We start from the raw sequence: 14,009 nt of genomic DNA, 5'->3' as shown, positions 1-14,009 counted from the left end.
TCTTCTCTGCACTCTTTCTAACTTATTGATATCTTTCCTGTAGTTAGGTAACCAAAACTGCACACAATACCCCAGTTTGGCTTCACCAATGTCACCCCAACCCCTATAGTCAATACTTTGATTTATGAAGGCCAATGTGCCAAAAGCACTCTTTCCAACCCTGTCCATCTATGACACCACTTTTAGGGAACTATGTATCTGTATTCTCAGATCTCTCTGTTCAACTGCACTCCTCAGTGCCCTCTGTTTACCTTGAATGTCTTTTCTTGTTTTGTCCTTCCAAAATGCAACTCCTCACACATTTATGCATTAAATTCCATCTGCCATTTTTCAGCCCTTTTGTACAGCTGGTCCAGATCCCTCTGCAAGTTCTGAAAACCTTCTTCACTGTCCACTTAATGCCATCTACAAACTTGCTGATCCAATTTTACCACATTATCATCCAGATTATTGATATAGATGATAAACAACCATTGTCTTAGCCCTGATCCCTGAGGCACACCACTAGTCACAGGCCTCCAGTCTGAGAAGCAATCATCCACCACTACTCTCTGGCTTCTCCTGTCTAGCCATTGCCGAATCCAGTTCACTACTTCAGCATGAATATCTAGTATCTGAACCTTCCTGACAAACCTCCCATTCGACACCTTGTCAAAGGCCTTACTAAAGTCCATGGAGACAACATCCACAGCCTTTTCTTCGTCAACTTTCCTGGTAACCTCCTTGAAAAATTCTATAAGATTGTTTAAACATGATCCACCTCGTACAAAGTCATGCTGACTATCCCTAATCAGTCCATGGCTATCCAAATAACGGTATAATCCGATCTCTTAGAACACCTTTCAATAATTTACCTGCTACTGACATCAGTCTTACTGACTTATAATTTCCAGGGTTACATTCCGAGCCTTTTTTAAAACATCGGAACAACATGAGCTACCCTCTAATCCTCCTGCACCACACCATGGCTCAGGACATTTTAAATATTTCTGCTAGAACCCCTGCAATTTCTACACTTGCCTCCCTCATCTTGCAGGCCCTGGGGATTTATCCACCCTTATTTGCTTTAAGACAGCAAGCACTTCCTCCTCTTTAAGGTTCCATGAATTCACTGCTTGTTTTCCTTATTTCCCAACACTTTGTGTCTGTTTCCTGAGTGAATACTGCTGAAAAAAAAAATTTAAGACCTCTTCCATCTCTTTTGGTTCCATACAAAACCGACCACTCTGATCTTCAAGGGACTAATTTTGTCCCTTTCTATCTTTCTGCTCTTCATATACTGAAGAAACCCTTAGGATTTTCCTTCACATTGTCTCCCAAAACTACCTCATGTCTTCTTTTAGCCTTCCTGATTTCTTTCTTGAGGTTTTTTTTACATATTTTATATCCCTCAAGTACCTAATTTTGCCTATACCTGCTATACACTTCTCTCTCTTCTTCCGAACCAGATTCCCCCATAACCCTTGATAACCAAGGTTCCCCATGCCTTTGATTTTGACAGGAACATACAAACTCTTTACTCTCAAAATTTCACCTTTGAAGGTCTTCCTCACACATCCTCGCCCGAAAATAATTCATCCCAATAGATGCATTCGAGATCCTTTCTCATTTCCTCAAAATTGGCCTTCCTCCAATTTATAATTTCAACTCGAAGCTCAGACCTATCCTCCATAATCAACTTGAAACTAATTGCATTTTGATCACTGGATCTAAAATGTTCCCCTACATTTTGTCACCTGTCTTGTCTCATTCCATAATAGGAGATCCAATATTGCATTCTCTCTAGTTGGTATCTCTTTTTATTGATTTAGAAAACTTTCCTGAACACATTTGACAAACTCCAAGCCATCCAGCCCTTTTACAGTCTGGGAGTCCCAGTCAATATGTGGAAAGTAAATTCTCCTACTATCACAATCTTCTGTTTCCTGCAGCTGTCTCCTACTTCCTCCGCTCCACCCATATAGCCTTAGTAGACAAGTCCCCTGGTCTGTCGCACAGCTGTGCTATATTTTCTGACGAGCAATGCCACTCCTCCCCTTTTCATATCCACTCCCCCCCCCCACCACTTTCATCTCTACTCTACTCCCCTTTCCCCCCCCCCCCCGGTTCTATTACATCTAAAGCAACGGAAGGCCAGACACTGAGCTGTCAGACTTCCCCTCATGCAACCAAGTTTCATAATGGCCACGATGTCATAATTCCACGTGCCAATTCATACTCTAAGTTCGTCTGCCTTTCCTACAATACTCCTTGCATTACACCCGAGAACATTACCACCTCATTCAACCTGTTAACAGTACAGGTAATTTTAACATAATCTTTCCACTCCCTCTGCAAATCTATTTTAAAACCACCAGAGCAGCATTAGCAAGCCTTCTTGCAAGGATATTAGTCCCGTCCAGTTCCTTCCACTACATGAAATCTTCAAAACTCCATAATCACAGAACAATTTGACTTGCTAAATGATAGTTTGTTCACATGGGATCAAAAATCTTCCTGATAATACTAAAGACAGATCCCTAAGACAATAGTATGACACCAAAAAGGAGCCCAATCGTATTCTCAAATTAAAAATGGGAAACTATTGCTGGTTTTGCTTATGCCAACAAAAAGAATTAAAACAATTTAACCCATAATGAAAATAAAATTATGTTTTTACTGAGATCCATGTTACAACATTCTACTGAAAGGTTTAAACTATTTGCTTTCATAATTTGACTATTATGCAAGTTTTGGCTATTACAGCATCAAATGTGCAGCTGATTTCAGTGAACAAGGACTATGCCATTTCTCTGTACTCCTTTATTCCTCCCATGACAATAGACTCATACCTTGCAGTTCATCTTGTACATTACATCGCCAGAGATCTGTTGTTTTATCCAGAAATCTCTGCACTACAGCAAAAGTAACAATTATCATTATGAAGTCACTCATACTTTATTATAATGGGTTTGGGAATTCCTTACAGGGAAACAAGCTGCTGGAGGAACCCAGTGGGCTGAGCAGCAACAGTGGGAGAAAAAGAATGGTTGGTTTTCGGCATCTTGATAAAAGGTTCTGATCCGAAATGTCGACTATTCTTTGTCTCCCATGATTCCTGCTTGATACACGGAGTTCCTCCAGTAGATTGTTCTTTCTCACCAGATTCTAGCATCTGGAGTCTCTGGTGTGCCATTGGCAAAGAGCTGATGTCCACTGGCATATTTGCTCCATGCCAGGAGAACGACCAGTCATGCTATTAAAAAGATCTTAGTTAACTGCTCCAGTAATGCAGATGAAATAATGTTAGATAGTATTGATGAGATGGCGAAGTAAGTTCCTTTTAAATTTCAATTACTTCTTTGATTCCTCTATTTAAAATCGGTTTTAACAGTCAAGAACTTTGTCAAGTTCATATTCACAGTTGGAAATGGCACCGCTTGACATCACTGGACATGTCATCAACCTGTATGCAGAAGTTCATCACACACATGAAGGACTGTGCCACAATTCACCATAATGCACTCATAAACATGCTGCTACCAATTAAAAAAAACAAATAGATTTCAATTAGAATTTCAAATAAAATTCAATCATGTAGCATGCAAAATTGCTGCTATTCACAATAGAATTATTAAGTTTCGGTCCTTAAATTGGAGGTTGTAGCTTCCATTCCCCCTCCCCCCCCCCACCTTTGTCTCTCTCAGTGGTAAATACATGACCTGGTATTCTAGGCATTCATGTCATGACCTATGGCAGTAGCATCTTTAAACTGTGTAGTATTCAACATTTATAGGAATATATTATTGTTTTAAATCCATTTATATCATAGAAACAATTATTCTAAATGATTTCCATATAACCATATAACCACTTACAGCACAGAACAGGCCAGTTCGGCCCTACTAGTCCATGCCGTAACAAATCCCCATCCTCCTAGTCCCACTGACCAGCACCTGGTCCATACCCCTCCAGTCCTCTCCTCTCTATGTAACGATCCAGTCTTTCCTTAAATGTAACCAATGATCCCGCCTCGACCACGTCTGCCGGAAGCTCATTCCACATCCCCACCACCCTTTGCGTAAAGAAATTTCCCCTCATGTTCCCTTTATAATTTTCCCCCTTCAATCTTAAACCATGCCCTCTAGTTTGAATCTCCCCCACTCTTAATTGAAAAAGCCTATCCACATTTACTCTCTGTCCTTTTTAAAATCTTAAACACCTCTATCAAGTCCCCCCTCAATTTTCTACGCTCCAGAGAAAAAAAGTCCTAGTCTGCACAACCTTTCCCTGTAACTCAAACCTTGAAATCCTGTCAACATTCTCGTGAACCTTCTCTGTACGCTCTCTATTTTGTTTATATCTTTCCTATAATTTGGTGATCAAAACTGTACACAGTACTCCAAATTTGGCCTCACCAATGCCTTGTACAATTTCATCATAACCTCCCTACTCTTGAATTCAATACTCCGATTTATGAAGGCCAACATTCCAAATGCCTTCTTCACCACACCATCTACCTGAGTATCAGCCTTGAGGGTACTATTTACCATCACTCTTAAATCCCTTTGTTGCTCTGCACATCTCAATAGCCTACCATTTAATGCATATGACCTATTTAGATTTGCCTTTCCAAAATGTAACACCTCACACTTATCTGTATTAAATTCCATCAGCCATTTCTCAGCCCACACCTCCAGCCTTCCTAAATCACCTTTTAATCTATGGTAATCTTCCTCACTGTCTACAATTAAAATCAGCCTAAAATTAATTTCTGATAAAACCAAAAGAGCTACGATTAAAAAGTAATCCAAGCACTCTTCAGAAACGATTTAAAAATGATTTGATCTGAGGCAGTCCAAATGAATATTACTAAATATTTCCAAATGTGTTACAGCAATGGATCAGAAAAATTCTGACATCGTAGCCTAACTAATACTGCTGGGTATTCACTGATTATTAAAACTGAACTCAACATACTCATTCTACTTCCATATGCTGTGGAAATAGAGAGTAAACATGAGAAGCCTGTATTACTATCAAAGTTTTCCTTAAGAAGCAATCTTCATGTCTGAAAACCAGAACTGCAAATTGCAGTTCAGCCTTTAATTAAAAAAATTAAAAATCAGTAAATTAAATAATCATTTATGATGTATTTTAAGGAAAGGAAATGATATTTCATAATTAACAGATTTTTTACAAAAAAATTTTATATTGCCCATCTGAAATAAAATTTTGATAGCACTATATAGTCTCAAGAATCTAGTATTTTGAAAATCATATTTAGCAATTCTATTATTTACTATTAAAACCAATGATTTAGAAAGACTGAATCAAATATAAAGCTTCTCAAGGGGAAAAATAGGAATGAAATCTCAAAAACAAATTGGTACATTGTTCTTGGGCTTAGTGGCAGAGAAGGAGATTAGTTGCTTCAACAAGCTGTAGCAAAAAAATGTATAATGTCAACCTGGAAATCAGAAGAGAGCCTGAGAGTACAGCAATGGTACATAGAAATGAATAAATGAATTCCATTGGAAAAAATAACATATAATCTAAAACATACATCACAGTATTCGAACAAATTTGGGAATCGTACATGGAACACAACAGAGAGGGCCTACCCCGGACCTCCACGCCCTAAAATGACAGAATGAGAAGACGACGAAATGAACTGACCCAGTGTGTAAAAGTAGATGACACAATTTTCTTGTTTATTTTCATTGTGTGATGACATTGTTTAATGGGTTTAATGTATCGTATATGTTGAATGTTTAGTGGGTGGGGAGGGGGGTGGGAAGGAGGGAGGGAAGGGAGGGGGGAAAAAGGGCAGAAAATGACACTGTGTATATTCAAGAGGGAAATGTTTATGTGTATTTTGGTCAATATGGTTCATAGTGTGAAAAATAATTTTTTTTTAAAAAAAAACAAGGTGTTTCTAGTTGCAAGGGGTTGGGAATGAAACAAGAAATAACAGAAAATTTTCAAAGACTGATTTTGCAGGGTTTAATGAAGTTCGCCATCAATGTCAAATTCCTGACTATTTTGTGCTGACCATGCAAAGAACGTTGGAATGATGCATCAAAAGCAATGAAATTTGACGAATTATTTAAATCACGAGCTCTGTGTATGACGGGTTTGCATCACTTTGAAGCAATCTGAAATATCAAGAACATAACTAAAATAACCTTCAGGATCTTAAACACCACCGTGACACAAAGAAACCAGTATATTAACCCATTTGCATCTTGAATTCTTTTTTAATGTTATCCCTTTCATTTAATCGGAAACATTTAAAATGGATATTTCCATATTTTTAGAATTATTTTTAAAAAATGATTTATTTCAAACAAATGCCCTGTCTTAGTCCAACCTTCTATCACCAGGAATAACAGCCTTTTGCAATATTGCAAACACATGCAGTCTCACTACAACACTACAAATCTTGTTTGACATTCCTCAAAAGTGACTAACCCCATGGCGAAGTTTAATTACATGCATTCATGGGTGCTTACGTTCTTCATAACTGTTGGTGGTGTTAGACCTCTTGAGTGTTTGAATTTCCTGGGAAAGTATGGAAAGACGGTCAGACTGAGTAGGTGTATCATCTTCCTCAGGATCAGGAGATTCTTGCATCATTTCTTCTATTTCCTCAATTACCTTGTAAAACAAGGAATTATTTTTAAATCTGTCATTATTAGATAATAAACACAATGTATTGAACCTATCTTCAAAACAAAACTACAACGTTGGCAGCAATGTTCTTATAGTAGTATCCTGATCATATATTTTGTTACTTATTTATGTTAACATGCACAAAACTTTGCAAAATCTTCTCAGCTAAATTTCAAGTGAGTGGCATTGGTATAATAGATCTCATTTAGCTAGTGTTACAAGCCCAGAGGACCCCAAAACCCAGCAGCAATAGATATTCACCAAGGCAAATGGCTACTTAAACAAAAGTTGCTTTTAATGAAAACAGAAACACACTTTAACATTACTATTAACTTAACTAACCTAACTTAACCCCTTTCTAATTCTAAGCGCACGTGATGTAATGTGTATGCAAGTTCAGAAAAGTTCTTTGATTCAGTCCAATCTCACTTCTCATTCCCCCAAGTTCACTGGTTGCAGACAATTCTTATACTATGCACAGAATTTAACATTTATGAATTTCATCAGGCTTCAGTGTTTGAAAGGTAAATGGTTACCGCTCAGGAAGGTTCTTGTCGGTTTTCAAAGAGAGATCGGTTGTTCCTGGATACAAATTGATCCCTTTCAATCAGCCACGTTAGTGTCTTGCTGAAGAAACTTACCCCATCATGATTTTCTAGATGATCAAACCTCCTTCTTTCAGGTCACCACAGTTCCTTTTTGTTTCTCTTATTTCAAGAAAAACATGCAATCGGTCCTCTCCTCTTGTATGGACCACAAGGCTTTTGACCAGGCTGAACTAAGCACTCACAACCCATCTTCCAAATGGGGTTTTTCCACAAGCTTGCCAGCTTGTCCTGTTCCAGTCCCAGCTGGTGCTACTGACTGTAGTACTGCAGAACTGATCTCTGTCTGTCTCTCTCTCTGAGAGAAAAAACCTCCTTGAATCTCTCTGCTTGCAAAATCACATGACCCTCTTAGAACAACAAGCTGCACTCCACAGACAGCCTGCAGCTCCAAATTACTCCTCCGATCTCTTTCATCTGTTGCTTTTCTAAACAACCATCCATTAGTCACTCCCCAAAGTTTTTGCAAAGGCCCCCAGGAGCCACCCTGTCTGGCCCTGTCCAGTATTTTAAATGAGATTTGTTTTGAAGTGTTTGTATGTGACCTCCACTAAAACACCCGCCCCAATTTATCTCCCAAAAACATTTCTATATACCATACAAATACAACATAATCTGTCACACTAGCTCCAAACCGAATCTGAAATTCCACATTTACCAAGACAGAATCTAGAACACAATGTTTTGGAAATCTGAATGTTACCCATCTCCATCCTCGACTTCAGTGGGATAGCACTAAGCCACGGTTCCTAACCATTTCTGTAAAAACTAAGGTTATCCACCTCAGTCCTAAAATTATTCCACTTAATTTTATTCTGAACATTGAAAATAAATAAAATATATTCAGTATATTGATAAGAAACAGCAAAGAGCAGGTAATAGAATTTTGAAAGGCATAACTGGTGGAGTTGCATTAGCTCTGACTAATTTAGCAAATTGAAACCAAATCAGTGCTGGTCATTTAAGTTGGTTCACAGAGAGACAGTGAAAGAGAAGGTCTAGGTTAAAAGGGATAAAGTTAAGGCAATGGAGATAGAGTTGAGGCAAGAGGAACAAAGTTCAAAGATGCTTTGCAAGCCAATTTTTTTTCTTTTTAAACACAGGATGATAGGTATCTGGAATACTGCGATAACTACTCCTCATTAGTACACTTTTTCTACTCAGTCATGTCAACACACTATATACCAATTCAACAATTTCTATTTTATTGTTCACCTAAATCACCTAAAATAAAAAGGGATTTCTTGTTAGCAAATCATGCAGTCATGGAATCAAATCTATTCTATTAGTACATTCAAAATAATTATTAATTTAATTAAACATTTAAGATTTAATAGCAATAATATATAGCAAGACAATAAGGATTCATTAGTTAGGAGTGATGCATTAGCATGGATAAAGAATAGGTTAATCAATAGAAACCATAAAGTTGAGATACAGAGGTGTTTTCTGTTTGCCAATCAGTGGTGAGTGGGGTGCTGCAGGGGTTGGTACAGGGCCCGCAACTGTTCATGCTATACATAAATGATCTGGAAGAGGGTTCAGTGTAGTGCATCAAAATATGCTGATGACACTAAATTGAGTGGAAAAACAAATTGTGCAGAGGACAAAGAGAGTCTACAGAGAAACATGGATAGGTTAAATGAGTGGGCAAGGGTCTGGCAGATGAAAAACATTGGTGGCAAATATAAGGTTATCCACTTTGGAAGGGAAAATGGAAGATCAGAATATTACTTAAATGGCAAGCGATTGCAGCATGCTACCACGCAGAAGGACTTAGGAGTGCTTGTGCATGAATCGCAAAGGGTTAGTTTGCAGGTGCAGCAGGCTATAATGATGACAAATGGAATGTTGGTCTTCACTGCTTGAGGGATTGAACTGAAGAGCAGGGAGGTTATGCTGCAACTAGACAAGGTACTGGAATATTGTGTGCAATCCTGGTCTCCTTACTTGAGGAAGGATGTACTGGCTTTGGAGGCGGTGCAGAGGAGCTTCACCAGGTTGATTCCAGAGATGAAGGGGTTCGCTTATGGGGAGAGAGTGAGTCACCTGGGACTACTTACTGGAATTTTTAAAAATGAGAGGGGATTTTATGGAAACATACAAAATGATGAAAGGCAATGATAAGATTGAGGTAGATATGTTGTTTATATTGGTGGGGGAGACCAGAACTAGGGGACATAGCCTCAGGATTCAGGGTTATAGATTTAGGGTGGAGATGAAGGAGGAATTATTTTTCCAAAAGGGTGGGAAATCTGTGGAATTCTCTGCCCATTGAAAAGATAGAGGCTACCTCAGTAAATATATTTAAGATAAGGTTGGATCAGATCGACAGTGATCACATTGAATGGCAGAGCAGGTTGACAGGCCAGATGGCCAACTCCAGCTCCTATTTCTTATTTCTTAATATTTGAGGTGAAAACCCAGAACAAAACTAAAAATATTTTGTAAGTATCGAACAGGTCAGGCATCTTCTGTGGAGAGACAGCAGTTAAATGTTTTCAATTGATGACTTTTCATCAGTTCTGAAATATTAATTGTTTGGCTCTCTACTGATGTTGCCTGCTGAGCATTTTCCATTTCATTCAATACAGTTTGGAAAGTTTACTTCTAACTTGCAACTAATGAACCATAACTACTTGGACACAACTTTACTGGATTAAAAAAAAAACAAGAGGATAAAGCACTGAATTAATTGCATAAACAGCAAACAGTTGAGTTTATATTGTGATAGATTATATCATATTTTACATTATGCATAGACAAGTTTTTGGAAGAGTTAGACTGGGTTTTTTAGTGTAGGTCACAAAAAAACAAACACTTCACAACACAGATGTCACTTAAAATACCAGAGCTCTACTCAAGCCAGACAGTCCAGGCTCCCAGTGCCTTTGCAAATACTTGGAAGAATGCCTATAAGGACTTCACAAGTAGTTGTTTATTGGTCATGCCGTGGAGTAATGGATTATTGTTTTGAAAGCAACAGATGAACGGACTCAGAAAATTGGGTCCGGTGCCGCAATCTGAATGCATTTTGCTCTTCTAAGGAGGTCATGTGGTTTTACAAGGAGAGAGAGAGAGAGAGAGGGAACTGGTTTCTGCAGCATAGCAAGCTGGTAGCTTGTTTTAAAACCCCATTTTGAAGATGGGTTGTGAGTTCTGAGGTCAGCCTGTTCAAACAACCCATGCAAGAGGAAATGGCTGACTAGAGTATTTCACCTGAAATGAGGGAAACAAAAAGGAACTTTGTGGTGACCTGCAAAAGAAGAGGTTATGATTTGGAAACCCCTAATGGGCAAGTTTCTTTGGCAAGTCACTGAAGTAGCTGATTGGTGGGAATCAGTTTGTATGTGTTCAATGAGCAAAGAGTCTGTCTGAAACCAATGGGAACCTTCCTGAGTAATAACCAATTACTTTTAAACACCAGAGCTTGGTGAAAATTCATAAATGTTGAATTCTGTGCACAGTATAAGAATTGCTTGACACTTATGAACTTGGAGGAGTGAGAAGTGAGATTAGACTGTGAATCAAAGAACTTTTCTGAACTTATCCACATTATATACACGCGCTTAGAATTAGAAGGGGGTTAAGTTAGATTAAGTTAATAATAATAAGTTAAAGTTTGATCCTGTTTTTATGTTTAAAGAAAATTAAAAGTAACCCAATGGAAAAGAAAGAAAAAAAAGAAAACATATGGATAGTATTTATAAAAACTTATTAAAACTATCAAATCAAATCTAACATATCTTGATTTAGAAGTTGGAAAGTTCAGGTTGGGCAATTACAACTTAATTCCTACAATTTATAAATATGATTCCCAATTTGTTTTTAATTTCATATTTGTTATGTAAATTATGTAATTTTTTCAAGAGGTATACAACTATCTATTTCAGTGTGTCATCTACCCATTCCCAAATACATATCTGATTTCCAAGTTACTGCCACACATTTTCTGGCTACCGCTAGGGCTATTTTAACAATTATTTTTGATATTTAATTTTAATTTCAATTCTGTGTCAAAAATATTTCTAAGTAAAAAAAATTTGGATCTTGAGGAAACAACTTTTATAACTCTCTCCAAAATAAACCCAGTTCTGTCCAAAAGGGTCTAAATTTTGAACATTCCCATGTAGAGTGTATTTCTTTATTGCATCTAAAACATTTATCTGAAAAATTAGAATTTAATCCATTTAATTTCTGTGGAGTGAGACATAGTTGATGTAAAAAATTATATTGTACCATTGTGTACCGGACATTAATTGTGTTTAGTCACACTATCCTGACAAAGTTCTAAGCAGGTTTTCTCTTGAATATTTATATCTCTATTTCCAATAAAAACCTTATCATTCCATTTTTATATATAATTCTTTGACATATCTTCTATTTTAAGTTCTATATAAATCCACGCTGGCTTCTCTCCCTCTTGAAAAAATGTAGAGAGAAACCTAAATTATGCTGCTCTATAATAATTTTTAACATTTGGTTAATTGTAGCCCTCCTAATTCAAATTTCCATGTTAATTTGTCTAATGCAACTCTTGCCACTTTCCCCTTCTAAATAAATTTCCTTACATACTTATTTAGTTCTTAAAAAGTTTTGATGGTACCGTTTGAAGTAAATACTCTAGGGAATATATTCATTTTTATACAATTAACCCTTCCTGTTAATGTCATACGTAGTTCCTTCCATTTCTGTAAATAATCTTCTACTTTCTTAAGCAATGGTGTATAATTCAATTTAAATAAATTATTTAAATTGTTATCAATTTTAATACCTAAATATTTAAATGCATCACTCCGCCACTTAAATGGACTTTCCTTTTTACACTGCTCATAATCTACTTTTACTATAGGCATTATTTCACTTTTATCAGAACATATTTTATAGCCAGATACTACACCATATTCTTTTAATCTTAAATGCAATTTACTTAATGACCTTTCTGGTTCAGTCAAATACATTATAACATCATCTGCAAATAAACTATGCTCTTTACTGTCTACTTTAAAACCTTTAATATCATTACCAAGTCTAATTAGTTCTTCCAAAGGCTCTATTGCTAAAATAAATAATGACGATGACAATGGACATCCTTGTCTACTTGATTTTAATTAATGAAAAAAATTCTGATATTTTCCCATTTGTTACCACTCTTGCTTTAACTTTATTATATAGAGCTCTGACCCAATCTATAAATGTAGGTGCTATTCCAAATTTACTTAAAACTTCGAATAAAAAAACCCACTCAAGTCTATCAAATGCATTTTCAGCTTCTAAACTAACTACTACACTGTCTAAATGAATTATACTCATTAACTTTGTTACATTATCTGCTAATTTCCTTTTTTTTAAAAAAAAATCAAGTCCAGTTTGATCAATATTTATTAATTTAGGTACATATTTCACTATTCTATTTGCTAACATATTAGATATTACTTTATAATCTGAATTTAACAATGAAATAGGTCTAAATGATGATGCTTTCAGAGGTTCTTTCCCTTTTTTCAGAATCACTGTTATTATTGTGTCTTAAATGATTTGGGTAAATCATTTCTCTCCCACCTGTTCTAATACCTCCATAAATGGAGGAATTAATAAATCTTTAAATTCTTTATGAAATTCAGGAGGAAAGCCATCTTCTCTCAGAGACAATATTTTGAAAAGAACCCAATGCTTCTTTAATCTCCTTTTGAGCAAATGGAGTAGCCAATACTCTTTGATGTCCCGTATTTAATTTGTTCTATTTTGTTATCATCTTTTAACGATTGAGTAATAAACTTCTATAAAACTCTTTAGAATTTTCATTTATTTCTTGTGATTTATGTTATTTGATTTGATTCTTTCTTAGTTGCTATAATTGTCCGAGAAACTTGTTGTTTTTAATTGCCACGCAAGAACCTTATGTACTCTCTCCTAATTCATAGAATCTTTGCTTAGTTCTCATTACACCTCTTTCATTTTATAAGTTTGCAAAGCATTATACTTTAATTTCTTAGTTAACAACATTCTTATTTTTTTCATTTGATTGTACATGTAAATTTTTTCTATTATTTCTTTCTCAAGTTGCTCTACTTCTTGCATATATTTTTTAATCTTAGGTGTATAACTTATTATCTGACCTTTTAAATATGCTATCATTGCATCCCATAAAACAAACTTATTCATTAATGAATTAGAATTTTTTAAAAAATTTTGCTTTTTCATAACTCACAGAAATCATTCCTTTTTAACATCATTGACTTAAATCTCCATCTATAAACTGATTTCTTTCTATCTTCTATTAATATTGCTAAAAAATACAGGTGAATGATCTGATAAAATTCTTGCTTTATACTCTACTCTTTTTATTCTTCCTTGCAATTGTGCTGATATAAAGAGAAATATCAATTCTGGAGTAAGAATCATGTCATTTCGAATAGAAATAATAATCCTTTCTTTTGGATGAATTTTCCTCCATATACTTATTAATCTTTCATTAATGTCTGTGCAACTTTGGCAGCTTTACTTTTAATAACATTTCTCCAATATCTATCCAACAATGGGTCAAGACAAAAATCCTCCTATTAATACAATTTTATTACCATTTGCTAAATTCAAAATATTTCTTGCACAAATTTCTCATCATCTATATTTAGTGTGTATATATATTCAAAAAAGTCCAAAATTCAGAAAAAACAATGATGTACAGGTACACGATCCTTTATCCGGACATCTAAAATCTGGAAAGCTCCAAAATCCGGCAAGTGGGGA

At 35.9% G+C, this 14,009-nt stretch overlaps 1 protein-coding gene across 6 annotated transcripts in view; it reads right to left on the bottom strand.

Annotated features, from left to right (window-relative positions):
- The window catches only part of fez2b (fasciculation and elongation protein zeta 2b), a 204,897-nt gene that overhangs the window by 91,254 nt on the left and 99,634 nt on the right, over positions 1–14,009 (bottom strand). For all 6 annotated transcript variants that reach the window (XR_011355574.1, XR_011355573.1, XM_069930933.1 and 3 more), the window contains exon 4: positions 6,495–6,639. Coding sequence is in view for 4 of the 6 variants with exons in the window: in XM_069930933.1 (XP_069787034.1) it covers positions 6,495–6,639 (145 nt within the window). In the remaining 2 variants the exon portion in view is untranslated. The remainder of the gene's footprint in view (positions 1–6,494; positions 6,640–14,009) is intronic.

Source organism: Narcine bancroftii, chromosome 4 (assembly GCF_036971445.1).
Source record: "Narcine bancroftii isolate sNarBan1 chromosome 4, sNarBan1.hap1, whole genome shotgun sequence".
Taxonomy (NCBI): Eukaryota; Metazoa; Chordata; class Chondrichthyes; order Torpediniformes; family Narcinidae; genus Narcine; species Narcine bancroftii.
The sequence above is the reverse complement of the archived record's forward strand: the minus strand, read 5'-3'. Positions and strand labels throughout refer to the sequence as shown.